The 27,212-nt window shown below is 46.0% G+C and overlaps 2 protein-coding genes and 1 long non-coding RNA gene across 8 annotated transcripts in view; 1 reads left to right on the top strand and 2 right to left on the bottom strand.

Annotated features, from left to right (window-relative positions):
• The window catches only part of LOC119848895 (speckle type BTB/POZ protein), a 40,386-nt gene extending 39,886 nt beyond the window's left edge, over positions 1 to 500 (bottom strand). Inside the window, exon 1 of one of the 4 annotated variants that reach the window (XM_038385254.2) lies at positions 289 to 500. The gene's annotated coding sequence lies outside the window, so the exon portion shown is untranslated. Of the gene's footprint in view, positions 1 to 3; positions 264 to 288 lie in introns of those variants that run through there. The other 3 variants (XM_038385249.2, XM_043503569.1, XM_038385252.2) reach the window with 3 other exon arrangements.
• On the top strand, positions 29 to 16,450 carry LOC119848898. 3 transcript variants are annotated; one of them, XR_006277364.1, is made up of 5 exons: positions 29 to 163; positions 1,827 to 1,886; positions 10,937 to 10,962; positions 12,937 to 13,012; positions 14,109 to 16,450. It is a non-coding gene; the product is annotated as an uncharacterized LOC119848898 (long non-coding RNA). The 3 variants fall into 3 exon arrangements; XR_006277363.1 differs by lacking the exon at positions 29 to 163 and adding an exon at positions 435 to 537 and having other exon boundaries at positions 14,109 to 16,311; XR_006277365.1 differs by lacking the exon at positions 29 to 163 and adding an exon at positions 435 to 537 and having other exon boundaries at positions 12,937 to 13,018; positions 14,109 to 16,311.
• Positions 16,309 to 23,949, bottom strand: SLC35B1 (solute carrier family 35 member B1). Its single transcript, XM_038385262.2, is given in 11 exon segments — positions 16,309 to 16,641; positions 16,993 to 17,146; positions 17,468 to 17,574; positions 18,990 to 19,116; positions 20,513 to 20,673; positions 20,902 to 20,932; positions 21,565 to 21,683; positions 22,214 to 22,222; positions 22,359 to 22,462; positions 23,736 to 23,853; positions 23,856 to 23,949. Coding segments are annotated over 11 exon segments (1,062 nt in total). The 5' UTR covers positions 23,935 to 23,949; the 3' UTR covers positions 16,309 to 16,588.
• Positions 23,950 to 27,212: the final 3,263 nt, after the last annotated feature.

Here is a 27,212-nt window from a genome sequence, read left to right as displayed (position 1 = left end):
CACATTTTGGCAGCGCTGCGGCGCATGCGCTGTTCTCCTTCTGTTCCCCTCCACCAGCGGAGCTCATTATTTAGCAGCGGGCTGCAGTTGTCGCAGTGCCATCTGAATAGCCAGGATGGAAAGAGGGGCAGTCCGGAGCGGATCTCTCACTCCCAGCCAGCTGGTCAGTCCCGGCTTGGGGCTGCCCTACCTACGACTCTCGGAGGGGGTGTGGTACCACCAACACCTCCCTGTGGAGATCCTCGGGTCTCGCCCCAGTCCGCCATCCGTTCTCCCCTCCCACCTCACCTGAGGTTGCGCCGCTGGTTGTTGCTGTCCCCTTGTGGTCTCTCATACTGCCCCAAACCGACACATCCGGGCCTCGCCGCGACGCCGTCCCTCAGCGCCGCGACGCCACGCTCGGGGAGAGGGGGAGGGGTGTGTGGGGGGGGGGGGAGAGAGACGCACTGAGCATGCGCAGCGTGGCCGGGCGGCGGGAAGGGCGTCGAGTAAAGCGGGAGCGTGGCGGCCGAGGCCGAGGCCCGCGCGGGGGCGGGGGTGAGCGAGGACGAGGCGCCGCGCGCGGGGGGAGATGGGCCGGTGGGGGGAGCAGGGAAGCCGCTGTTGGGGGGCGCGTGGGAGGGGCAGGGGCGGCTGGGGTGAGGGGGCATCGTGCGGGGGAAGCTGCGGTTTGGGGGGCGGCCCTTGAGGAGAAGGGAGGCTGCTGGGCTCCATTTTGGGGAGGCGTCTAGCGTGCTTACAGGGCCAGGGGCACCTGCCTCCCCTCTCGGGGGTCCAGCTAAGCTAGGGGGAGTTTCCCGATTTTCGCAGCCTTGGGCTACAGTACCCCGCGTCTCCACCTGCCTTACCTAGCCACTTCGGGCGCCTGCAGTTCTTCCCTACAGGAGTCTGCCAGCGGTTTACGGTTACCCGACGGCCAAGCCGGGTTCACTGGAGCAGCAGGAACAAGACCTCGAGAGAGAAGGGTTTTAAAACCACGCTCTTATCTGCGTATCGCTCTTCCCTAAAGAAAAGGAGGACTTGTGGCACCTTAGAGACTCACAATTGATTTGAGCATAAGCTTTCGTGAGCTACAGCTCACTGGATGCGTCCGATGAAGTGAGCTGTAGCTCACGAAAGCTTATGCTCAAATCAATTTGTGAGTCTCTAAGGTGCCACAAGTCCTCCTTTTCTTTTTGCGAATACAGACTAACACGGCTGCTACTCTGAAATCTTCCCTAAAGGCGTCCCTGTCTGCTGCCGGTAATGCAGGCAGGCCTGACTTCTTCAGCCGCCCCCAGCACGTCCGTGTGTCTCCCTCCGAACGATTACCACCTCCTCTTCAGACGGTGTTCCTTTATAAACCTGCCCCAGTACTTTAGATCTTTTGCCTTTTCCTGAGTTGGTCCACGCTAGTTTTGTTGTTTAGTTAGAGAGGCGGCAGAACCAACAAAGCTAAAAGTCCTGTCATTGTCTCTTAGCAACTCAAGCATTTGCGGAGAAGTAGCTTATCTTGAGCCATTCTTTTCCTTCCTGCCTGTGTGTTTTTTTTTAAGATAATCTCCTGTTACTGTAAACTAATACAGTCGTATGGAAAACAACCCCAATGTAGAGTATTCATAAGTTGTTACAATGCAGCTTAAATCTGTTGTAGCGTCACCTAAGGGAAGGAAGCAGGGAAGCTTTTGATGGGAGACATTGTGCAAGGAGAAGGAAGGCTTCCAGTTACAAACCCAGGCTCGATTTGAACTGGAATCCGACAGATAGATACACTTTTATATCCTGTTTCTAATTCTCTGAAATATGTAATTCCTATCTGACTTTGTTTTAAACATTCCACTTCTCAGTGAATGGAGAGAATGGCTAGATGAAAGCTGAAGGCCAGCTAAGACAGAGTCTACAATATTGTAAGTTATCATTTTTGATTATTCTAAATAGGGATTGTTCATTCTGTCACTGAAATGCAGGTACTTCTGCACTGGAACACAGCAGGTGCTTATCAGAGACTAAATGGTTGTAAGCAACAATAAATAAGGAATTCTGTTTCCAATTAAAATTGTTTGCATAATTAGGCAATTCCGCAAAACAAGTTGCATGGTTAATGTGCCTGTCATCGTTAAAAGTACTTCAGCTCTGTATTAAACAAATTATCAGAGCACTGGCATTTTATCTTAGTTGAAAGATGGTATCACCATACTAGGACCCTTACCCAGTATTAACTAGTGTTGTCTATTGTATCATTTTCTGCTGGGCTTTCCTTTCTTTGCAGGGGTCTCATCCAAGTAATTATCAGTCCTTGGACCCTGTTTGTTTTTCATATTTCACAAGCTGCTGCCCAAGGTGACAAAGCAGCAGGTCATGCTGCTTGTTATGAAGAAATGGCCATAAAACTGCATTCTGAATGGCATAGGATTGCAATTAGCATTCAAAACTTGTGGAAAGGACACACTTTTTCCCCAAGAACTATTTTCTTATAACTATAATCCTTCCCTTTGCCCCACCTTCTACGTGCCCAGTAAAGACTGCTGGGTTTCTTAGAGTTTAAGGCCAGAAGGAACCATTAGATCATCTAATTTGTCTTCTTGCATATCATAGGTCATTAAATATCCTCCAAATACCCCTATATTGAGCCTGATTACTTTAATTAGACCAAAGCATTTCAGTTCTCAAGAGATTAAACTGTTCTGTGCCCCATGCAGAGAACAGGAGAGACCAAACTACCACCAATGCCTGAGGCCTCCGCAGAGGTGCGGAATTAAGTGAGATGTGTTCAGATGATCCCAGCAGGTAAACAATAGCCCAGGTTGTTGAGGAAGGCGAACCCCCTCCCCCAGAGTTCCTGTCATTTTTCTCTGGAGGAAGATTCCTTATAAACCCTACATCTGGCAATCATTATATCCTGAGTATGTGACCAAGACACCTCTGTCAAGCAACTAAGGAAGAGGATTTTCTGTATCACTAAAGAGCACTGGTCCACCTCATCTGGTGTCTTGTCCCCAGCTATGGTCAATATCAGATGCTTCAGAAGAAGGAGGGTGGGGGGAAACCCAGAATACATTTGGCCAAGTGAGTCGGGGGGGGGGAGGATGGGAGAGAGCAGAAGAGTTCCTTTCTGATTCCTGCGGATGGCTGATGCATGAGATTTAATATAGGGTATGTCTACACTTCCGTCAAAAGTGTGACTGCAGCATGTGTAGAACGGAGCTAACTTTTAGCTAGTAGTGCTTTAATACTAGCAGTGAATACAGTTTTATCATCTCCATCTTGCAATGGACCGATACCTGACTTTTGTTCCAAATATGTCTAGAAATGCTGAGTCTCTAGTGATGATCTCAGTTTCTTGTAGTGGGAGTGCTGAAAGACTAAAATACTACTTCTAGTGAATTGCTTGCAGTGTTGTTATAGTCATGTTGGTCTCAAGATATTAGAGACACAAGATAGATGAGGTAATATCTTTTATTAGACCAACTTCTGATGGTGAAAGAGACAAGCTTACACAGAGCTAAAGAAGAGCTTTTTGTAAGCTCAAAAGCTTGCCTCTTTCACTTTATAGTGGAAGCTAATGGAGATGTTCCTTTCAATCACCTGATTGAGCAACTATATTTGGGTTTCTGGTTAGATCAAGCAGACATGGATTTCTCACACTTTCAGGATTATCCATGTCATTTAGATAGGTATTCTTTTTTGTATAGCTTAGGAAATGTTGGGAAACATGGATTCTTCGTGTGGTCAAACAAGTTTGAAATATCATTGGGAATTAAATCCAATTGAATAATGAAAAAGATGGAATTCCCTCTATCCTTCATATGAAATGTTAACTTAGGTCAGTCCTGCCCTCTGCTGTAACTGTGCATGTGGAAGTAAATATGCACTATTCAAAAGAGGACACTGTAGTGAGTGCTGGACATTTCCCAGATGTTGTAACTGCTCAGAGCTTGAGAATTTGAAAAGTGGTGCACTGATGTGAGTTTGACACTAGTGTTCTGTGGGAGTACTGAACCCTCCAGTGCACAAGTGTGGGGTATAAATTCCCAGTGATCATCTGAATGATATGAAACAGATTATTTTTTCTGCATGAAAAGATGCAGCAAATGCTAATGTAGAAATGGCTTTGGAGGTGCTGTTTCTATAGCTTTTGTGTACATAGATGTTTGGTTTGATATGAAGCTGATAAAACTGATGTCCTTGAAACAGTTGTGTGTAAGAATCTTAAACAGCTTTGCTTTTTAATATTCACTTCCTCTTTGGTTTTAATTATTGTGATCCTATATTTTCCCTTTCAATTTATTAAAATGTACAATGTAATTAGAGGGAGGCTGGGTTCAGAGAAAGCTGCCAGTGTTTCTACATCATGATTAAATATATCTTTTGTGAGACTGAAAAACTAGATTCTTATTATCTCCATGTTATCCAGGAAATAATCGGTAACACGTACAGATACAAACTGATTGAAAATGCAGCACTAATTAAAAACTCATATAGGCTCCTGATGATCAGGAGGGTATGAAAACAGTTATTTAATTATTTCCTCTATTTGCTATCTTTGTTACAAAACCAAACAAAACCATTCCAAACAAAACCTATCACCAATCACTGGAGAGACTTAATGAGGCTTTTATCTATGTAGCAGTCAAACACACAATGGAAGTTATTTCATTCACTTCTCCTTATGCCGAGGGAAATCTGCACAACTCATTTTCCAAATGTAATCCCAAAGGAATGCTTCAGTGTATTCATGAGCAATGATGGGCTCATTCCTTGCTCTGAGCATACAGTTATTGTTTTTTAAAGTAAAGGTTTTAAAAATGAATCTTGATATTACTGGTGTTGAGTGGTTTCGCCATGAAATTTTGGTAAAATAACATAGACTCGTAGATCTTTTTTTAATCTAACATCCATTAGGGTGTCCACGCCATCCTTCTGGAAATGTAGGATCCTTCCTTACCTCTAGACAAAGCTCACATCATATAATTTGGGGCAAGATAAGTAATTAGCTTTAGTGCACTGGTTGAATGCACCAAGATGTGGCAAGTGTCTGCACAATCTGTGATATAACAAAGAGCTGCTGAGATTCTGGTTGTCCCAAGCAAGCCTGTAGTTTTTATAGACTACATTTTCAAAGGAAAGGAAACTGGTGGACTCTTTCTTCCATAGCCTTCCTTCCCCAAAATTAAATTCATAAGAGAATAGTTGATAGTGAGACAGAAGGGCTCCTGTATTCCAACATTTCCTTCATGGGAAGCTGAATAGTAATTAGCAGTTGTATTTTCAGAATGCTGTATAAATATTAACTAATCCTCGGTGTCCCATGAGGCAGGAAGTTAAATATTATTATCCTTTTAAAGTTGAACCACTGAGTGATTCAAAAACTTACTCAAGGCCTCTCAGCAAGTCATTAGCAGATTCAGGATTACTTTAGAATTTAGCAAAAAGAAAAGGAGTACTTGTGGCACCTTAGAGACTAACAAATTGATTAGAGCATAAGCTTTCGTGAGCTACAGCTCACTTCATCGGATGCATCCGATGAAGTGAGCTGTAGCTCACGAAAGCTTATGCTCTAATAAATTTGTTAGTCTCTAAGGTGCCACAAGTACTCCTTTTCTTTTTGCGAATACAGACTAACACGGCTGCTACTCTGAAACCTTTAGAATTTAGGAGTTTCTGAAACTTAGTCCTGTGCACAGACCACTAGATTACATTTTATGGGTGACATTCATCTGGGACTCTAGATGTAGGAAGAAGAGGTTGTGAGGTTTTATATGTGTGAAGAGATGGTCAGCATTATTTTAATGGTTGGTTTCAGAGTAGCAGCCGTGTTAGTCTGTATTCGCAAAAAGAAAAGGCGTACTAGTGGCACCTTAGAGACTAACAAATTTGAGCATAAGCTTTCGTGAGCTACAGCTCACTTCATCGGATGCTGTAGCTCACGAAAGCTTATGCTCAAATAAATTTGTTAGTTTCTGAGGTGCCACAAGTACTCCATTATTTTAATGTTTGAGCATGAGACCGGGAGCCACAATTCCTAGGTTTATTCTCAGGTCTTCTACCAGCTTGCTCTGTGACTTTGAGCAAGTCATGTAACCTCTCTTTTCAGTTTACCTATCTCTAATATAGGATTATTAGCTACCTCACAAGATTGTTGTGATTTATTAACAGATTCGTACGTGCTTTGAAATTATCTGATTAAAGGCATTGTATAATGACAAAATATTACAGTATGTGGTGGGCTGCAGCAGCTTACTTTGCAATTAACAGAACTACTTATGTCTCGGGTGCAAAAGATGCATTTAAAATACAAACCAAAAGGATTCATAGTCTGAGTCTGATATGAGACACACTCTCTGACCTAAGAGAATAATGTAATAGTAGGATCCCTGTACCACATCACACACCCAGATGTGAGTGCACTACTGCTTGTAAGGATTCACCTTCCTAGCTGCAGAATACCACAGGATACCCAAACCAGTGCACTAGTGTTATGTTTTGAACTGGCAGCCTTATTTGTGAGAGGGCTAATCTTGTTAACGCTAGTCTCCTTTAGAGAAAAATCTGATTTTGAGATTTTAATTGCAGGCAGTGAGTTTATAGTTCTATTTTTACACCTATTGGAAAAGTATCAAAGTTAATTTCTTAGTGGAGGAAATCATACTTTAAAATGTGCCGTTATGAGGAAATGACTCCCTGATGTCTTTGAGTTAGTGCTTTGTTTCTTGTTAAAAGTGTCTCCTGTCTTCCCTGATGAGCCTGGCTCTTGTTTTCAACGGCTGGTTTTCTTTAAGATGCTTTTGATCCTGTATTCATTAAAACCTGATCCTGCTGCTTCCCACCAGCCCTAATGGTCTGTAAAACTATTTCTCTTTCTCTAAGATGCTGTTAACTCTGCCAGCACCTACAGAGCAAAGGAGCTCAAAATATTGTCAAAAGTCCTCCAATTTATTCAAACCTGCTTCTCTCCACAAACAAAAATTAATCGATTTTAGTGGAAAAGTGGAAGTGGGTGGAGAAGAATCTAAAGGGTTTTTATCACAGCTCTTTCCCCTTCTGCAGGTACAGAAGGATAATTGGACAAAGGACTTGGATACAGAGAATGATTTAGCCAGTATAACAAGAGGCAGGAAGACCTGAATGAACAAAATGAGAAAGGGGGCTTAAACAGAAACCCTCTTCTGTAGCTCATCCTTTTTAAATCCTGATTAATGGCTAAGAGAAAAAAAATGAAGAATGAGATGAGAAGGGAGTAGAGGACAATGAAGAGAGGATCTAGGAAAGGAGTAATAATTATTTAAATTTTCATCTAGGTTGAGAAGGAGGAGAGAGTGGAGAGAACTAAGGGAAGAGAAAGATGAAATCTGACTAGTCACCTTGCAGGAAAAGGGAACAGGACCAAAAAAGTGATAAAGGACAACAGGATGGAAAGAAGGCAGGGTTTCTACAACCAACTCAGTTTAAAACCAAACTCCTAAAGTGATAGTGTCAAGGTACATAGCTATGCAAGGAGCACACCTGGGTTCCACTTCTTTTCAGTAATGGAAAAAGCTTCATGTATGCAAATGTACACCCTTTAACTGAGAATAAAACAATGAAAGTTCATTTTAACAATCAATTTACACTTACTTATTGTTGTACAAATTATAATGAGCATTATGAATTGCAGCATCCATCTTAAAGCATTTTAAGAGGACTCTATGATTTTTTTTTTTCCCCATGTTCAGCTTATTGGTTGCTTTTGCTTGTTTCTGCTTCCTCAAGAACAACATTTTACAATAGGTCTGGAATGGCATTGGGTTGTTGCAATCAAAAAGTGGCAATAACATTCAGATGTTTAGTTACGGTTCATCACCTTTATCAGCTTACGGAAAAATACCTCTGTGCACAACAGAATGCAATTCATTAATAGAGAACTTGAGAGGTTAAATGACATGCTATGACATCCGAAATAATTATGTTAAAAGAATGTTAAGGTTGCAAAGTCAAGCACTCTAAAGATAGGAAATGCCAGAATTAAATTTCTCCAGGCAACTTCAATTTGGCCCCTTTGCACATATACACTTCGAATGATGATCCTTAATTACATGATCACATATATTTTTTTTTTCCACAAGTACCCTGTCTCTTTCAGTGACTGGGCAGCTATTTAATATTTCTTTTTATCTTCCACATTGAGTGTGTACCCTCAGGCTTTATTTAACACACATCATGCATGCTTTTTTCACTGAATAAAAAATTAATAATTTCTTCATGGGCATTTGTTTGGTTCTCAGGCCATAGTAGCTAAGTGCTTCACAAACGTTAATGAGTTTATCTTCACAGTACCCGTGTGAGATTAGGTAATAGTACTATTCCCAATTGACAACTGGGAAACTGAAGCACAGAGCGAGAGTAAAGTCAAAAACTGTTAAATGTGTACATGAATTTTGGGTAGCCAGTCTGAAACACCTCGGGCCTTATTTTCCAGAGTACATAATATTCCCATAGTACTTTTTGTTCAGAACATGGCTCCAGTTGATTCCAGTTGCAGTTGTGAGCATTCAGAATTTTTTGCAACTCTAGACCAGGGGTCTCACATTGAGCACCCGTAAAATGAAGAACACACAGTTAGTGGTCACCTGTGAAAATTTTGGTTTAAGTGATTTGCCTAGCATCTCATAGGAACACTGTGGCACAGGCAGGGATAGAATACAGTTCTCTAGGGTGACATTTGAGTTCCTTAACTATGAGACTGTCCTCTCTCTATTCCCTGCCTTATCATACAACAGGCTCATTGACTACACAATCCTGATTCATGCTGAGATGGACTTCCATCCTGTGCACTAAATGAGGAAGGGGTCTTATGGAAAAAGTAGTAGGGAGTCATGTAATTAAAGACTATCATCATGCGCATATATATATTGTATATCAGGCGGCTGAATTAAGTTTTCACAGGGAACCTTATTTCTGAAATTTCATAACATTTGAGTGGTTGACTTCACAACCTTAATGTTCTTTTAATGTCATGTTTCTAAGGTAGTTTCCTAATTTAAAAAACCAAACAAACTGAAAAAACAATATCCGAAATTCCATCATGTGAAACTATATTCACCAGCTTGGGTCATCAATAGGGTTTGGACCTTTAGATTCACAGCTCAGACTTCTGCTGTTTGTGCTCATGGACTAAATGGTAGCTATATTAGGCTGTTATCTCCCAGATCAGATGGAACAGTCATTAGAAGAAGATGAGACAGATACTTTGCCAGTGGGCTTCGCAGTATTTGCTGACAGCAGAGGAATGTAGAGATTAAGGACCTCCAGGCTCAATTCCAGGTTCTGTAGGGGAAGCATGCTTTAGTGATTAAAAGCTCTTGTGCACTGTTTCTCTCTCTGCTCCTAGCCAAACTCCAGCCCCCACTGGCTCTTCCTTCCTCGCCCTGTCCTTCTACCCATACTCTGGCATTCCACCTCTTCCCTCCTTCCTTGCTTATCTGCATTCCAGAGTAGGTGTCACTTCCTCCTCTGCACTTGCTGGTTGCCAGCACAGGAGAACACAGAGAACAGGAGCATGACTGTCAATTCCAGTGCTTGGCACTGTAGTGGGCCCTCAGCCATTGGAAGATGCAATTGCAGGGAAAGTCTTGCTCAGACCCTGCAGGCCCAGGATGAAGCATGTTCAGCTGCTCTACAGGGATGGCCCGTGCAGTCTCTGGTTGGCATGTAAGATTTACCTAGTGATAGTCTGAGAATAAAACCCTCTAAGCAGGTTCAGCTGAGAAGGCAATAGTGCAAGGATGCCCATAATGCCCTGCTTATGTTTCATTCCTGCCCTAAGGAGACAGCCTCTAGGGATGATTATTCTTCTGAGATGGACAGGAAGGGTTAATTAGTGCCAATTATTATTTTACATTTATTTTGTGGTAGAACTTAGAGGCCTCAACCAGGGTTGAGCCCTGTTGTAGCAGGCACTGTAAAAACATATAGTAAATGACAGCTTATAATACATTCAGTAAATGAGAGCTTACAGCCTATTAGGGTGCTTGTATATGTGGCTATTTGTCCACTAGCAACTGAAGAGAAATTGACAACTCGATTCACATAGGCCGCCAAAGAGCAATTAAACAGCACAAGTCACTATCAACCTGAGCAGGAACCATCAAATTCTTTTTAAAATGGCAACAAGTTGCAGAAATCCGCACAGCTAATAAGAAGCAAGGAAGACAAGGCATTACCTGGGAAGCAATACGTTGTCTTCAGTGGAAATTTAAGAAAAGCTTTAAAAATTCTTAGCAGATTAGGGTTAGGTGATAAGCCTGTAAAATCATACAAGTTCAAATCTTTTCCCATTTCTGGAATAGTAGGTGGAGGTAATGAACTCAGCTATTGGGAGTGCAGGTGAGAGGAGAAAGCAGAAGTGCATTGCTGCCAAATGGCTAACTTTGATGGAAGTTAGTCCTTCATAGGATTGCTTTCTGCTGTCAACTGATGCTGCCACAGTTTGGCCCCTATTCCAAGGCTGAGACAAGCCCCCATCAGAGAGTCCTGCTCCTCCATGGGGATGGTTTAAAGGAGAAAACACAAAGTGAAGGTTGGAGTTGGGGTTTCTAGGAAGACTTCACATTATATGACACCTTGTCTCCAGACAAAAACCTTTCTTTGTCATCTCCAAAACTTTTTACTGTGACTGTTTTATAAACTCATCAGTACACTTATGGAAATTTTCTCTCGCCTTATCTTCACAGACCTTGCCCCTTTGGCTAACCAACACATTTCTCTAGTCACCACTCTCCAGTGATGGAATTCCTCCCACTAAGATGTGGTGGGATAGAGCTCATTATTGTCATACTGGCAGAACTGTCCCTGTGATGTATCTAATGTGAGACACTGTTTTTTACAGTGCTTAGCACAATTGGGTTCTGGTCTATGACTAAGACTCCTAGGCACTAAGGGAGAACAAGTAAGAAATAATAATATGTGTTTTGCCCTGCAGAATCTTCTACCTTTTTGCTGGTAAAGGTGAGTTGATATTAAATTATGTATATTTATTTACACTGTATGTGGAAAACATACTCTGAGGTTTTTTTTTTAAATGACCACTCTGAACCAAGTACAATGCCTGGCAAATTTCTATGGAAACACATTATTAATGTATAAATACCTAAAATAGAATGAGAAGAATAAAAAGACTAAAGGGTTGCATACATGCAGGTTTCAGAGTAGCAGCCGTGTTGGTCTGTATTCGCAAAAAAGAAAAGGAGGACTTGTGGCACCTTAGACTAACAAATTTATTTGAGCATAAGCTTTCGTGAGCTACAGCTCACTTCATCGGATGCAGGTGTACTCTTAAAGTGAAGACACAAACACCACAGGACAATGTGGAGAAAACAGGAAAAGGATGTTTTTCTTAATTATGAGAGGTTTAATAGAGATTGATTTCACTTTTCTTTAAAATATTTATAACCTTTAATATCTCATCTCTGTGACATCCAGCTGTCACAACCTCAGTATGATGTTAGGTATGTGGTATTATCTTTGTCATGCCTATTTTAAATGCATCCCTTGGCTCATTATTTCTTGTTTGAATCATATATTTATTAGTTTGCATACTATAAATCCAGGCACAAAACTGCTCCATTTGAGTGTACCTGTTTTAAGCATATATCCCCATCCCAGTTGCTGCTGTGAGATGCTCAGTACTCCTATCACCGGGATTACTGATTCCAGTTTGAAATTGGACTCTCAATCTTGCCTTCCCTGGGAACTGTTGGGGCTTTTGCTTTATATCTTTCCTTTGCATGCTGTTTTGAAGATCTCATCTGCATCCTTTATTTTGTGGAAATAAATAGGAATTCTTAAAAAATACACTACTGTTCTGCAGAGCCATATGGGATAGCGACATTTGGTAGCAGTTCCCAGTCTCTCATTTCTTGGATCAGCAATTCATTTACATCTTCTGAGGAGGAAGTACTCTGTATCACATCACTCTTAAGTGTCAACACAGAGTCCAAAGGGAGTTCCATACCGTCTCCCAGTAGCATGGTGGTGAGGAAGCTCTTTGATAGAACAATGGGAACCAACACATAACTTCATTTGTTTAACTCTTGAGCCACTGAAAAGCTAACCTGACCTTCAGATAGGAAAAACTGCCATTAAAAAGTGAAACCAGATTTTTTTAGGCATCGCACAATCACTTACTGCAAAGCAAAGCGGCTGAATTATATGCAAGAGAAATTTGGTAAATTAGAGACTATTCCATTCTCTGCACTCTCTGTCCTGTGTGCCAATTTTTGATTCCTCTCTCTGCTGCTCTTAAAGGTATAGAATTTTGCCAGCTTTGGAGGTGTGAAGGCTTCTGAAATAAGAACCAGTGAAAGTCAGAAAATAAAAATGGAATAAGTATGATGTATTGGAACTCAGGAATGGAAGCAGTGAGTGCACACTCCACCATTACTAGAGGGGTAGGTAGCTGATGACAACACCAGTCCCTTGTCCTAAATACCTAACATAGACCCTGTTTACAGATAGCACAGCAGCAAGATTGTAAGTTTTTGGGGCAAGGACTTCCTTTTTGTTGTATTTGTATATCGCCTATCTAGTCCACAACTGAGGCTGTAAACACCACAAGTGACTTAAAAGAGAAAAGGTTAAAGGATCAACTCCTTGGGAGTAAAAGATTAATGGAATGGGGACAGGATGAGAGTTTTACCATGGAAAGAACAATTTTAGCAGAGAATAAGCCGAGCATGGATCTAACCAATGGGAGCCTCAATGGGTTGAAATGGCTCCTATGGACCACAAATGGCCTTTGAGTCCCAGCTGCTGTAATCTGTGTACACACATGCTGAAGGAGGTGGGGTGCAGAGAAGGAACTCTGCCAATTATCTAAAACCTGTATGTTGTCTGACCACTAAATAGCTAACAAAAGGAAATATATTTACACTTATAACAACTATCTTCAAGGACTCAGTAGCATTCTTTCACCTACTGCAGAGCCCCTGAAAGGATCACCCTCTCTGTGTTGGACCTCTTGGTCACTACTAGTCTTGGCTCCATCTCAGCTATAAATGTAAGGGTGATTATTTTTTTGTGATGTGAGTTTTGGGTGCTCAACTTGAGACACTTTAAAAGGGGCCTGATTTTCAGAATTCAGGTGCTCAGTACTTTCTGAAAATCAGGTCCATGTAAGTTGGGAACTCAATCACTATTCCCTTTATAAAAAAAAAAAAAAAAAAAAAGCCTTCTGTTTAGTTGAATGTGATGCCAAATATAAGTGCATAAATCCCCAAATCACTAAGCACTTTTGAAAAATGGCAACCATCAGATAGCAATTAATAAACAGGTAATAATCTCTTCATTATTCCTTAAACAGTTGTCAGACTATTTAATGATGTACTGCATTGTGCCTGGAAAAGTATATACTCTATACAGCCAAATGTACCGTTAATGAATTGTGTATTTGTGTAATACCACATTGTTTGGAGAGAGTTTACAGCAGCAACTATTTAAACAAAAGGCTGATGGAGTTGCAGGGGGCACTAGTAAAGCAGGGAAGGATGAAAAGGAAAGCTGCCAAGCTGTTCCCCTTATGGATGCTGTGTTTCAGGCAGCTGTAAAATAAAACTTCACCTTTCTTAGCTGCATCAACCAGTTCCTCCTAGAGGGACCTTGCACACAAACATTGCAGCAATGTAGCCTGCTGTTTTTCTGTGTATGTGCACGACTCTTCTCATCTCCCAGGAACTGCCAAGAACTGACAAGGTTCCTAAGAGGATTCTGCTAGAAGTGCTTTTAAAAACAATGACTGTGGCTGTTGTTGTGAATGAAACCACCTGTTTGTCTTATACAATAAGACAACATGCAAGTGTACATACACACAACCCAGAATGGCTCTCAGCTGGAAATGAAGAATCAGTATTTGGTCTTAACACATTTCACTGTTGCACCTCAAGGGGGGGTGGGGGTCAGAGACTCTACAAACAGAATAATAATGAAGGAAGACCTTGATTCTCAAATTTTATTTCTGCTGTGAGCCCACAGACTTTAGAAATAAAAGTATATTAACCAAAGGGCTGTTTTATTCATATAATGACATGCTTGAAATGAGTGCCTCCTAGTGGCAACTGCTGGTTCTCAAAGTAATTTTTTTTTAACCTCCTCTCTAGTACATGAAGCTCAGAACAGGCAGACAAGGGAGGAGGATGATGAGGAGGTGGCCTTTGCTAACTTGTCATCTTGATACCAGATGCTCTGTGTTCTGCACTTGCTGTTTTGTTTCTAGTCTAAATCATTTCTCAGCACCTCTGCAAAATCATCCTTTTATTAAAAACTATTTCCATTTCCAACCTCTTCCAGCTGTATAGCAGAACAATCAAATACATTGAAGAAGGCTGAGTTTAGGCACAGGTCTTCCTTCTGTGCCTCTCCTTCAGCAAACTCTGACAAGTCAGCCAACAGGTAAATATTTCTTAACACCAGCGATCAAACTAGCTGCAGGGTTTGGCAGTGGAGAGTAATGCTTACAGCCTTGCAGAAGGTTTGTTTTTAAAGATGTTCCATTGTCCTGACAACAAATTGGTGTCTAGCTAAGGTATGGTAAAAACTGACTTGTTTTCCTTTGAATTACAGTGTACACCAGGCATAAACTCACTGTTACTAATAAGATTGATCTTTGTATATCCTAAAAATGGGCTGGGTTTGTCTGATGGAACATCAGCGCTAGCTGGACTGAGCTCAGTGGTTGAGCAAGCAGTATGACATTAAACCCTGTTTATGTTGGTAGTACAAACCCCTACAGCGGGCCTGAGCTATGTAGGAATAAGGCAGTTTGCACAAGGAGTTCAGGCACCAATCTAAACAGTAATTTTAAAGGGGCAAGTGCAAGAAACTTTTATCAGAACATGGAGCCAACGTAGAACAATTCTGCTGCTGGTCCAGTTTCCTCCAGCATAAATGTAAGGAGTTCTAGCTACAGGTTTCTTCAAGGTGCATAGGCCATATCTATCTCCCACCACTCATGCTAGTCTTCCTCTTTAAAAGGAGAAAGTGGCCTTGTAATTAAGGCACTGGACTGAAAATCAGGAGAGCTAAGTCCCAATTTCAAGTTCTGCCAGAGGCTCCCTAAATTAACTGAGTTAGTTTATGGCTCACTTCTTGAACTGTAGAAATGGGGTGTTAAGAGGATAAGGCTGTACCTACATGGGAGATGTCAGAGTCTACACAGGGCCTAAGAATAGCTATATACGTAGGACCAGACACCAGCATATCAAGTTCAGCAAGCTACATTTCATGGTGAACACAGGACTCACACAGTAAGTGGCAGGAGAGTTGAATCAGGGATCCTCCACTATAGAGAACGTGATTGCTGTTCATCAGTTGATCTTTAAGGAAATAGGAAGCTACTGAGGAAGAGTGGATGACAGGAAAAATCTTCCAGATGAATTTTAATATCTTTTCCTAAAAAGTTCAGTTTTGAAAGAAGCCTGTCCTTTGGGAAGAGCCATGGGATGTTAAAAACATTAATGAAAGCCAAGCTGTGGCCAGAAAGGTTGCAGGGGGTGTGGGGAAGAACAGACTTGCAGCAGTCACTCAGGAAGCCAGTCAAGATCCCATCTGGAGGGGCAAGAGGCCAAGTCACAGAACAGATGGAAATGAAGCAACAGCTGGTGGAAACACGCTTTCATGTGTAAAGTTTGCTCTTTGGAGAATTTTGCTCTCCAACTTTGAGGGCATCATTATGCTAATAGCTCCTCCCCCTACAACACTTTAGAGAGAGCCTGTGCACTCAGGAGCAGGCGTTCCACAGCTCTCAGTGATGCTGGTTAATTAACAAGGGCACTTTCAACATTTAGAAGCTGCTGTCACAAAACCTTGGCATGGTTTTAGCAGCAGAGGGTCTTGTTTCTTCAACAGCAGAGGGGGTGGGATGAAAGAGAATTAATTTGGCCCCAAGTGGTTAAGCAGATGGGATGAAAACTGCGGAGCCCAGGACTTCATTACATATACCGAAAGTTGCTCTTTCTATTGTAAATAGTGCTGATGGAGAGAAGATTAGAGGCTGTACAAGTTGGGTATATTAATGAAAACTAGAACCCCTCTCATTGCTTTACCAACCATGTGCTGGAGACCCATTCTCCTAGGGGGAGGTGGGATTTCTCTTTTCAGTATTGTCAGTCAGTCCTGTGCTTTTGCTACACGGCACCAAACTCAGACTGAGGAAACAAAGACTGACACTTTTCTTTGGAGTATGGTGGAGGAGGAATGCTAATTGTAATATTTCTGAACACTGAGAAGGCTGCAAGGTTGCAGAGAACAAGGCTTTCCAAGAACAATCAGACGACTGCTTTGAAATAAAGGTCAGAAAAGTGACTTGTCTCCTTTTCTTTAATAAAGGTATGAAGCGTTTCTCCCATTAAGACTTGAATTTCTCCCTGCTACTGGGATCCATCAATGCAATTTTGATTACAGAAAAAAAAAGCACTACACTCTTGATTAAAATTAAGATTTTAAAACACTTCATAATTAAAAAACAATACCCATTCCTTTCCCCAGGCACCCATCCTGAGTCCAGTTTCATAACAGATGCTGAGGTACAAGACAATAAGTTAAAGAGTTCATTCCAATTTTGCAGCGTTCAAAAGTCTTCCTAATGGGTTGTCTTCTTTGATCCCTTCCCAAATTTGGCATCAAGTCCAAGACCTGCAGATAAATGAGAAAAAAATTCTAAGCAAAAGCCCAAGGCCTTCCTTAAATAAGTACAATCAGACCTCTCTATAGCTCCAGATCTAACTGATATCGAATTACTTGAGAGACAGTGGGTACCTGTGAAATCTTTTTTAAAGACTCCAAAAAAGGTCTCCCAAATCAGTTGGATCTGTGATCATAGCAACAGCCTGAAAGATATCCCCATCCCTCCCCAAAACACTGAGATAGGATTTTGGACAAGGTTGCTGGCAAAACCACTATGTCAACCCATCCACCCAGTCTATACTCCATCACTCCAATGGATAAGGAAAAGACTTAAAAAAAAGCCAGGCTTCCAGGACTTACCCATGAATACCAGGATAGTCCCCACCCACTGCATCATGCTGATTGGGTTGGCAAATAGAATGACAGATGCTAAAATGGTGAAGAATTTGCGGGTTGTGGTGATGATTGAACAAGTTAAGGGTCCAAAGTATACCACAGTCATGAAGATGAAACTCTGAGCGAGAGAGAGATAGATATTGATTCAGTCTGAGAAGGCAAGATCTGCAACATGAAGATCCATCTTAAACATTTTAAGGGAATCTTCTGGCAAAGAACAAATCCCAACCACAACCCGAAGACGACCTACAAGAATTTGTACACAACCTTGACATTCTTGATCTGAAAATGCTGGCTGAACAGCGAGTTAGGTACAATCAGTTATGGCAGGAAGACCAGACAACTTCATATTTCTGTCCCACAAGTGAACGATATCTGGGACATTCAATGTTCTTTGGTCATCAAGTGCCTGGGGTAAGGGAACCAGAAAGTTACTTACCTGACCCAGTGCACTTGTCAGGCCAAACAGCAGGATGTTGTAGAGGATGCTGGGGTAGCGTTCAGCAAAACTCAGGAATTCCCAGAGCTCTCCAGTGAACAAGATACCTGCAGAAAGTTTTAAGAGAGCAGGATGAACTCAAGCCAAAGACATCCTGGGGAAACAGGGCCAAAGCATTCATACTCCTAGCTCACATTCACTGTGATCAGATAACAGATACAGACAGCAAAGACTAAGCTCCACCCAGAGAATACCAGTGGCAAAGAACTTTCAGTCATGGCACCATACCAGATAGCTTGTTTTGGAAGAGAAAACAGCAAGTTGGCTACCCCTTCAGGATTTAAACAAGGAACATCCAGGAGTTAAGTTCACTTTGCTGCCTCAGTTTTGCAGCTCTATGCACAATTGCTGTCTTCCTGTACCCACTTAGCCTAAACTTATTGCATTTGCAGCCAGCATAAGGGGTGCCTGGAGGTCAGTGAGAGGAATCAGATGCTACAGCAGGATGCAAGAATGTCATCTTAGCATCATAAAGGAGAGTTTTAAAGTTCGGAGAGTTTTTTCCCCTAAACATCCATTTTTTTTTTTTTACTTTCTTGGACATTGCCATCTGCTCCCTAGGAGTAATTGATAGGGTTTGACACACATACAATTTAGAGAAATGTATCCAGAATGCATTCTCATTATCCTTTGTCATTGAATTGTTATCCTTGGCATTTCGTAGCTCCTGTACCTTTCCTTTTACTGGGGTAATAAAAATAAACATTGTTTAAATTAGATAACAGGTCCTTCACATTCCAGAAGTCATCTACACTTTTAAACTTGGCCTCAGCTATGAATGGAATAGATTAAACAAACATCAGAGTCAGTGTTACTCTCGTGACAAGAGACTGTACCTTGCACTATGTATCCCAATTCTCAAGACAGCCACCAACAATCTCTCTCTCACACATACATAGAAATAGATTTCAGAGTAGCAGCCGTGTTAGTCTGTATTCGCAAAAAGAAAAGCAGTACTTGTGGCACTTAGAGACTAACAAATTTATTAGAGCATAAGCTTTCGTGAGCTACAGCTCACTTCATCCGATGCCCCAATGCATCCGATGAAGTGAGCTGTAGCTCACGAAAGCTTATGCTCTAATAAATTTGTTAGTCTCTAAGGTGCCACAAGTATTGCTCTTCTTTTTAGAAATAGATGTGATCCCAGTCTTTGCCAAAACAAGAGAGCCACCAAATTGTAGTCTAGGAAGCTACAATCTATGCTACTGAGCCAGCCTGAAAGCAGGAACGTTTCAGACGTGAATTCAGTTTTGGTAATGGCACTTTAGGAGAAGCAGTGTCCCCTGGTGGCAATTTAAGAAACTACAATAAAATCTCCACAGATTAGGTTTAAAACAAACAAAAAGCAGCTCTGCAAGACGTACTAGGGCCTTTTTAAAACAAGAGATGAGGGTCCTGCCTAGAGGATCTTACAAATCAGTCTTCAGGCCAGGTCGCTAGGGCTTCCTCAGATGTTCCTTACCAGCCCCCAGGAACAAGGTGGACCATAGATTAACATTTAGCATCATGTGATTGGAACCAGTTTGGTAATGAGCTCTCATATGGTCCTGAGACACTCCCGTCAGTCCATCCAATGTCAGTGACAGCAGCTAAGGGGAGGGGGGGGGAAAAAAGATGTTGAAAACCAGAAGAGAACTCTCTGCCACCTACTCCCTGGCACATGCATTTAATCATCCTCAGGGCATTCTGTGCCTAAAAATTATGTGCACAGTATTTTAAAATTCTGCATATTTTATTTGTCAAATAAATGAGGAGACTCCAGCATGGCATTGGGGAGCACAGGCCACTGGCTGCACAGAGGTGGGAGGTCACTTTGCAGTCCCCCCACACCCCCCCGGACATGGACTCAGCAGTGAGGCTGCACCCAACCCTGACACAGCACAAGGACCAGCCCTGCCCCTCCGTACTAGGTACAGGCAGGCTCAGCAAAGCAGGATCCACGGGGGGAGGTGGGGAGGCTTAGAATGGGGGGATCCAGGTGTGGGTTGAGGGTTCTATTTGGGGCGATCTGGATGCGGGTGGCTCTGTGGGGAATCTGGGTGTGTGTGTGTGTGTGTGGGGGGGGATCAGGATGCACAGGGGGGTTCTGGGTGCACCAGTAATGGGACTCTGCAGGGGGGTCCAGGTGAAGGTGGTTGGGGCTCAGCGGGGGGTCTGGGTGGGAGAGAGCTCGGCAGGGGGATCTGGAAGTGGGGAGCTCAATCGGGGGGGCTCAGTAGGGTCAGGGGTCCAGGTGCAACTGGTTGGGGCTCAGTAGGGTGGGGATCTGGCTGGCTCATTGGGGTGGTCCAGGTACAGAGGGAGTGGGGGAGGAGTTGAGGCTCAGCAGGCGAGTCTAGACGCACAAGAGCTTCCTGCAGCTGGGGGAGAAATCTGGGGGTGGATCTGACCTAGCCCCAGATGCCGTGCAGGGGAAGAGGAAGTCCCGTCCTCCCCAGCCCAGCCAGGACTAGCAGCTGAGCCTGATGCAGGGTAGGAGCCACCAGCCAGATCTTTCCCAGTCCCACCCCCTGCCTCACAGTGATTTACCACTCTGCCAGCTGCCCTGGGTGCCCAAAACATACTGCTGGGGAGGGCTGTATGACTGCTCTCGTGGCTTCCCTTTGCTTCCCTGCCAGAAAGTCATTTTTCTGTGGGGAAGCAAAGAAATCTACGAGGGACATAAATTCTGCACATGTGCAGAATCCCCCCCAGGAGTAGCATTTAAATTCTTTAGGTTTCTTGCTTCCACCTGCTTATTTAAGAACAGTTCAGAGGGCATTCTGAGGAGGTGCCAGTGCTTCACCCCACATCACGATGTGGTAGTGTGCAAGCATGTCCCTCTTTGAACCAGAGGGTACCCAAGCATTCCAATGCTGGCTTTGCTAATCCCTCATGATGGGTAGATCCAGGCAGAAGCCTGCACCAGTAATTGTTTTCTCCTCTTGTACCTTCCACCAAGACAAAACCTTGGAACTACTTATGCTTCAACAGCTCAGTACTTACCAGGAGGAGTTCTCCATAGCCAAAGATGTGGCCGTCCTCACCGTCACCTCCCCTTTTAGGTTTGTACATGAACAGAGCCACTCCTGTAACTATCAGCAGGACACACAGATATTTGGCTAGTGGGTATTTCTTCCTCAGCAGCGTCACCCCTAAGAGCATGACTGAAAAGAAAAGATGATATGGTAAAGTGCTCCCCAAAACCCTCTACTAGGAATCTAATGACATTGTGTCCAGTTCTGGATCTAATTGGGATGTGCACAGATAGTTTGTTATCCGCACTACTTGGCGTGGAGCTATTGTGTGAGCAGCTGGTCTGTTTTTGGGAATGCAATCCATAGACAGCTCATGGCATGAGAAACTCGCACAGCTATAATTTAGTAGCTGCTCACCTGGAATGGGCTTACAGGACTTCCCAAGGACCTGTAAGAGAAAGAGTATCTTAACTAGCTGCATGCTACAGCCTCCCCCACACCAGCCAAGACGGCTACAGAAACACAGGAACTGCCATATTGCATCAGACCCAGGGTCCATCTAGTTCAGTATCCTGTCTCTGATGGTGGTCAGCACCAGAAACCCTGCAGTAGGCAGATGGGGGATCAGCTACCCCCTCCCCAGTGCAGGTTTCTGACACTGGCTTAAACTCTGAAACATGAGGATTTTTCCTTCTCTCAGATTGTTTTTTTAAGCATTTCCTGTTATCAATGTGGACGGCTAGTTCCTCTTGGAATCACTAACTCCACCACCACTTGGCCTTGTAGGGATAGAGTAAAAAGAAAAGCAATAGAACACCGTCCTCCTCATTGCCACTCTTGCAGGGCAACAAGGGTCAGAATTGCAGGGTCTTCCACGGGCAATCATTTTTAGCGACTTACTCTTTCATTAGTACGGTTTCCTATCACAATGCATTGATGGATCATGTAAGCATCCTCCATACCAAGAGTGCAGAATTAGAATTTGTAACAGTCCTCAATAGGGAAAGGGCAAATCTGTAAAAGGAAATTTTTACAACGCAACCTTCTCCCTAACACACTCGTCCGCCTGCCTTTCTTCACCTGGGTTGGATAGTTGACGAACTGCAGAGCCGAGTTGCTGGAAACCATAGCACCCTAGGAGAGTGAGCAAGCTGCATACAACCAGTTCTGGGTCCGATCCACCCTCACGGCGTCAAAAACTGGATCACTGGAGAAGATAAAATGTACAAGAAACACATACAAGCTGATGTGACTGGACATTGGCCTCAAAGATATTTTATAATGCCATCGAGATACAAGAGCCACAAAGTATCTGCAGCAGAGGGGAGATAAACTCTCCAGATCTCCAAGACCACTCAATCTTTTCAGCTCACATGCTTGAGGCAAAAGAGAAATTTGAATTCCTGAAACCTGCTGGGGCAGAAGGAAGATGGAAAAAACCAAGGGAATATGTATAGAACCTCTTACAGGAGAGGAAAGCTTGTACATCCTAGTGGTCTACTCTGACCCTTCCCAACAATAAAACCACATTGAATGAAAAAAAATGCAGAACCTGGTTTTATGCAGTGTCTTTCATTTATAAAATTCTTTATTAAATCAAGTTAGCCTGTAGTAGTACAATGTTTGTGCAGACAAATGGAAAAGCCTCTGTGTGCTCAACAAAAGCTCACAGTCCCTTGGCAGTTGTGACTTCAGCAACCGTTGGTATTGGGAGTGCGACTTGGACTACAGGTAACCACTGGGTGGGCCCCACGACTCTGGAAGAGAGTCATTTCCCAGCCCAGAGCAGGAGGAAATGGGATGGGAGTTAGGCTCAAAGAGGTCCTGGCGTGGAAAAGCAAGGGGTGACGCACTGGTTGTTCTGGAACACTTACCTAACCTGGCAAAGACGGCATTGATCACGCATTGAATGAAGACCAAGGACAAAGCGTATTTGAACTTTTCCTGCTTGGCACCTTCTCCATATTTACCTCTAGTTCTGTAGGAACAAATGAGCGACACAGGAGATTGAGGAGGGTGAGAGGTACACCGAGTGAGACTGCAGCATAAGGCATGACTCACGCTTTCTTCCCAGGTGATTTAGCCCAACAGCTACCAACCTTTTTACACAAACATGTAGCAAACGGTGCCCTCAGTTTTACCTGCCAGTCCCCCCACCTTCCACTCAGCTGTGCTTCCTCTCAGCCTGCAGTGGAATGAGGCGTCTCCAAAACCTAGTCATACAGCTGGGAAAGAAACTCCAGCACAACATCAGATCCTAAGATGTCCTCTCCTCTGGGCATCAGAAAGCAAGAAATGTCCAGGTTCTGCCATTGTGCAGAAAGCAGGGGAGGTCCCCAGACTAGGAGAGGGGACTTCCCAATGGAAGGGTGCAACTTACATGTCCTCATGCGAGACCCAAATACAGAGGAATAGGAGTCACTGGCATGCTGTGCTATAAATAGTCCAGGCTGGGAGGCTCTTCCATGCTCTGTTGCAAGAGGCTGGCCGAGGGGGTCCCCAGTGTCTGGGCAGAAGAGGCACTAGGCATGGGTCACTCACATGCCCTCCTAGCACCTCAGTCACTCAGTACATCGCCCCTGGCAGCTCCAGGCTAGGGGAAACACTCACCCCTTTCCCCCCACTCAGGCCTTGCGTAGGAGGGAGCTCAGCACATGCCCACAAAAGACAGACAGATGCCGCCCCCCCCCACGACACCAGCGTAACCTACAAATACAGGTCGCTGCAGGACCCAGACAGAGGAACTCCCCAGCGTCTGGGCTGAGAGCGGGGTTGTCACTTGCCGTCTGTCGGGCAGGAGCAGGGCAAGTCATTCACATGCTCTCCTGTGGGGGGGGGGGGTAAGGGGCGGGCCTCCAATCACAGTCTGTCCAGCAGGGTCGGGCAGGGATGCTCACAGGCTCTCCTGCGGGAGGCCGGGGAGGGGGGTCACTCGCGCGCTCTCCTGCGGGAGGCCGGGGAGGGGGGGGTCACTCGCGCGCTCTCCTGCGGGGGTCACTCGCGCGCTCTCCTGCGGGGGGTCACTCGCGCGCTCTCCTGCGGGGGGTCACTCGCGCGCTCTCCTGCGGGGGGTCACTCGCGCGCTCTCTCTGCGGGAGGCCGGGGGGGGGGGGGTCACTCGCGCGCTCTCCTGCGGGAGGCCGGGGGGGGGTCACTCGCGCGCTCTCCTGCGGGAGGCCGGGGGGGGGGCCGGGGGGGTCACTCGCGCGCGCTCCTGCGGGAGGCCGGGGGGGGTCCGGGGGGTCACTCACATGCTCTCCTGCAGGATGCCGTAGTAGAAGTAGCAGACGAAGACGCCCAGGAAGCAGACGGGCAGGCGGAGCCGCTCGGGCAGCAGGGGCCGCCCCGGTGGCTCCATGGCGGCGGCGCGGGCCCGCTCAGGGCAGGCGGCACTTGCAGGCGCACATCGCAGAGCGGAGCCGGCCGCGGCGGCGGCGCAGGGGGCCTCATAAGAGCTCCTCGGGACAGCCCGTCCGCCAAGACCCGCCGGCCGCGGGCTGGGGCTGCCCGCGGCGCTGCCGGCCCAGGCGAGGCAGGGAGAGCGGGAGGGGAAGGGGCGGCGGTCCCGCCTGCCGGGCCGAGAGGGTCCTGCAGGCCCACACGGGGCTAATCCGCCCATCGCTGCCTCCTCTTCCCCGCAGCCGAGCCCCAAGACAGCAGCTTTTTGATCAGGCAGCGCGAACGTTCCCCAAGGCCGGGGGGCCTTCCATAGCACGGGGGCGCTGTAGTGACGTCTGGGCATGTGGAGCTCACGGATTGGCCCCCCGGCTGGAAGGCGGAACCAGGAGATCGTTTCCCGGCTTGGTCTTAGCGTCAGTCGAACGCAAGAGCTGCCGGAGCGTCCTGACTCCGCCCGCGCGCATGCGCCGCCGCAGCTACTACAGGGGATGCTACGGGGAAGCCTCAGCCCTGGGAGCCTGGAAGAGGCAGGCGGGGGGGGGGAAAGTGGGGGGAGGGCGGAAGAGGCAGGCGGCGGGGGGGGCGGTAGAAAGTGGGGGGAGGGGAAGACGCAGGCGGCGGGGGGGCGGTAGAAAGTGGGGGGAGAGAGGAAGAAAGAGGCAGGCAGCGGGGGGCCCATAGAAAGTGGGGGGAGGGCGGAAGAGGCAAGCGGCGGGGGGGCGGTAGAAAGGGGGGGGAGGGCGGAAGAGGCAGGCGGCGGGGGGGGCGGTAGAAAGTGGGGGGAGGGCGGAAGAGGCAGGCGGCGGGGGGGCCGGTAGAAAGTGGGGGGAGGGGGGGGAAGGGGGGGGCGGAGAGGCAAGGGGGGGGGGCGGAAGAGGAGGGGTGGGGGCGGAGAAAGGGGGAGCGGAAGAGGCAGGCGGGGGGGGGGGCGGTAGAAAGTGGGGGGAGGGCGGAAGAGGCAGGCGGCGGGGGGGGTAGAAAGTGGGGGGAGGGCGGAAGAGGCAGCGGCGGGGGGGGCCGGTAGAAAGTGGGGGGAGGGCGGAAGAGGCAGGCGGCGGGGGGCCGGTAGAAAGTGGGGGGAGGCGGAAGAGGCAGGCGGCGGGGGGGCCGGTAGAAAGTGGGGGGAGGAAGAGGCAGGCGCGGGGGGCCGGTAGAAAGTGGGGGGAGGAGAAGAGGCAGCGGGCGGGGGGGCCGTAGAAGTGGGGGAGGGAGGAAGAGCAGGTGGGGGGGGCGGTAGAATTTGGGGTGAGCCAGTAGCCCTTGTAGAAGGCCCCGTGGCCCGGGACACATCCATTTAGTGCATTGGCCAGTCACCTCAATGTACATGTCCTGGGTGTGTGTTTTTTTTAAGTGGTAGAACACATGCCCCGACTCCCTGCCCCCCCCCCAACGTGAGATGCCCTGGCCCCATGTGCGGGGATGACCTCGCCTCCTTTTCCAGTAGCACCAGCCCCGCATCCACCGTACCGCACTTTGGGCCACAACTTCAGCCTTCCCTGCACCCCTGTGAAGGAGTGAAGCACTAGCCCCAGGCTACAGGGCGGGGGCAGGGTACCTCGTACAGCACCCGCAGCCTGTGACCTCAGCAACTTGGGCTCTGCCCCCTGCAGTCGTTTCCCCACAGAAGAGCAAGTCATCTTCAAGCCCCCCGCCGTGAACTAAGCCCACCTCACTGAAAGCAGCAGGCTGAGGCCTGTGGTCGGCAGCTCCATGGAAGTTTTCCAGCAGGCGCTGTAAGCTCGTTGATGTAGGAAACAAGAGCTTTCCCAGCAGCTGCTCTGCGCCTGTAGCGTGAACTGCCTGAGGAAGGAGGGACTTTCCCAACCCGCACCATCTTCCACCCCAACTGCCAGATGCACTTCTGCAGGCTGCCATCTCTACTACAGCCAGAGCACGGGGGACATTTAGAAAACAACCCAAAACAAAGTCCTCTGTTGCACATAGTTCTCCTCTGCTGATAAAAACTGGTGCAGAATAAAGTAACCTGCCTAACTCGCACAGTGAGTCTCGCTGAGATAGGAATTGAACCCAGGTCATTTGAAGTTCAGTCCACTACTCACTTCTTGTCTTGCTGGGGTCAGAACCTAGTTTCTCCTGTTCCAAAAGCAGAGGCTACTGGCACTAAAGACAAAGCATCGTTACCTATGTAAGGAGTAAGCGGTCTAGTCCAGTACATCTAGAAGTGGTACATATTACCCTATTCATGTATAGTATCAAGTCTTGTCCAGAAAGCAATGAACAGAGATAAATCCTAACCCTGGCTTTAAACCCCTACACAACTGAAAATAGATATGAAGCAGAAGGGATTTCCTGCTTACATGATATCCATTTTGGGGTCACAAAACAGGCATAAGATGGCCCTAGGACATTTCCCTCATAAGGGAGAACCTGGGCAGGCATAGGGCCTGTTCTACACCCCCCTGCAAGAGACACCTCATCGGAGAGGTTCTCATGACAGAGCCGTTTGCCGGCACTGCATAGGGGCATTGCAGGTGAGATCAGCTCTGACAGTTCCCTTAACCTTCAGCGAGGTGTTCATCCTACCCTGAAGCACAGCCACCTTCCCCACCCTCACATAGGGCTTATCACATGCCCACAGATGAATCACCCTCTCTCCCCCCCCCAAAATCTACAAATACTACAATTACACTGCATTGCAGGTTCTCATCCCTCATGTTTTTAAAAAGGAGCATCTGCCGTGTTTCAATTAACATGCACCAGCACAAGCAATGTTCTCTTTCCCCCACCCTCCCTTTTTAAAAGAAAACCTTAGCTCCAACAGGCACTTTTCCACAGCTCTGCCTTCTGCTTCGAGATTTGTGTAGGGACCACAGCCTGCATTTAGCAGCATAGGATGTTCAATTTGCTTTTCTTCACACTAAATCCAGAGGTTTGGGAAATACCAATGCAGAATCTTGGTGCATCTATAGAAAGCAGGATGGGGTTGGGGTTGTTCTGCAGAGATTCACCATGAAGATAGATTTTAGAAACTATTGCGGTGTTGAGATTGAATGTGCAAGATAGCAAAATGCTAACTACTTGGTTTGCTGTAATTACCTTTTAGAACCTCCTAATCTGAAGCTGTTCTTACCATCTAGCAAGAATGGTTACCCCTGCTAGGCTGACCCTCCTCTCCCCCCCCCCCCACTGCTGCAAAACCCTTTAGTTTTAAGCACACAGCCTGCAGCTGAGAACAGGTTTGACTTCCTCACTAAGTCCATCTTTGCAGGAGTGCGGAGCTGACATGTACTGGGTTTGGAAGGGGTTGTATGCTGATTGTCAGTGTGGTCATGTTGTTTAAAGAGGCGTGGTACTTTCCCTAATTTAGA

The sequence above is a fragment of the Dermochelys coriacea genome, chromosome 27 (genome assembly GCF_009764565.3).
Source record: "Dermochelys coriacea isolate rDerCor1 chromosome 27, rDerCor1.pri.v4, whole genome shotgun sequence".
NCBI lineage: Eukaryota > Metazoa > Chordata > Testudines > Dermochelyidae > Dermochelys > Dermochelys coriacea.
This window is presented reverse-complemented; position numbering and strand designations above follow the sequence as displayed.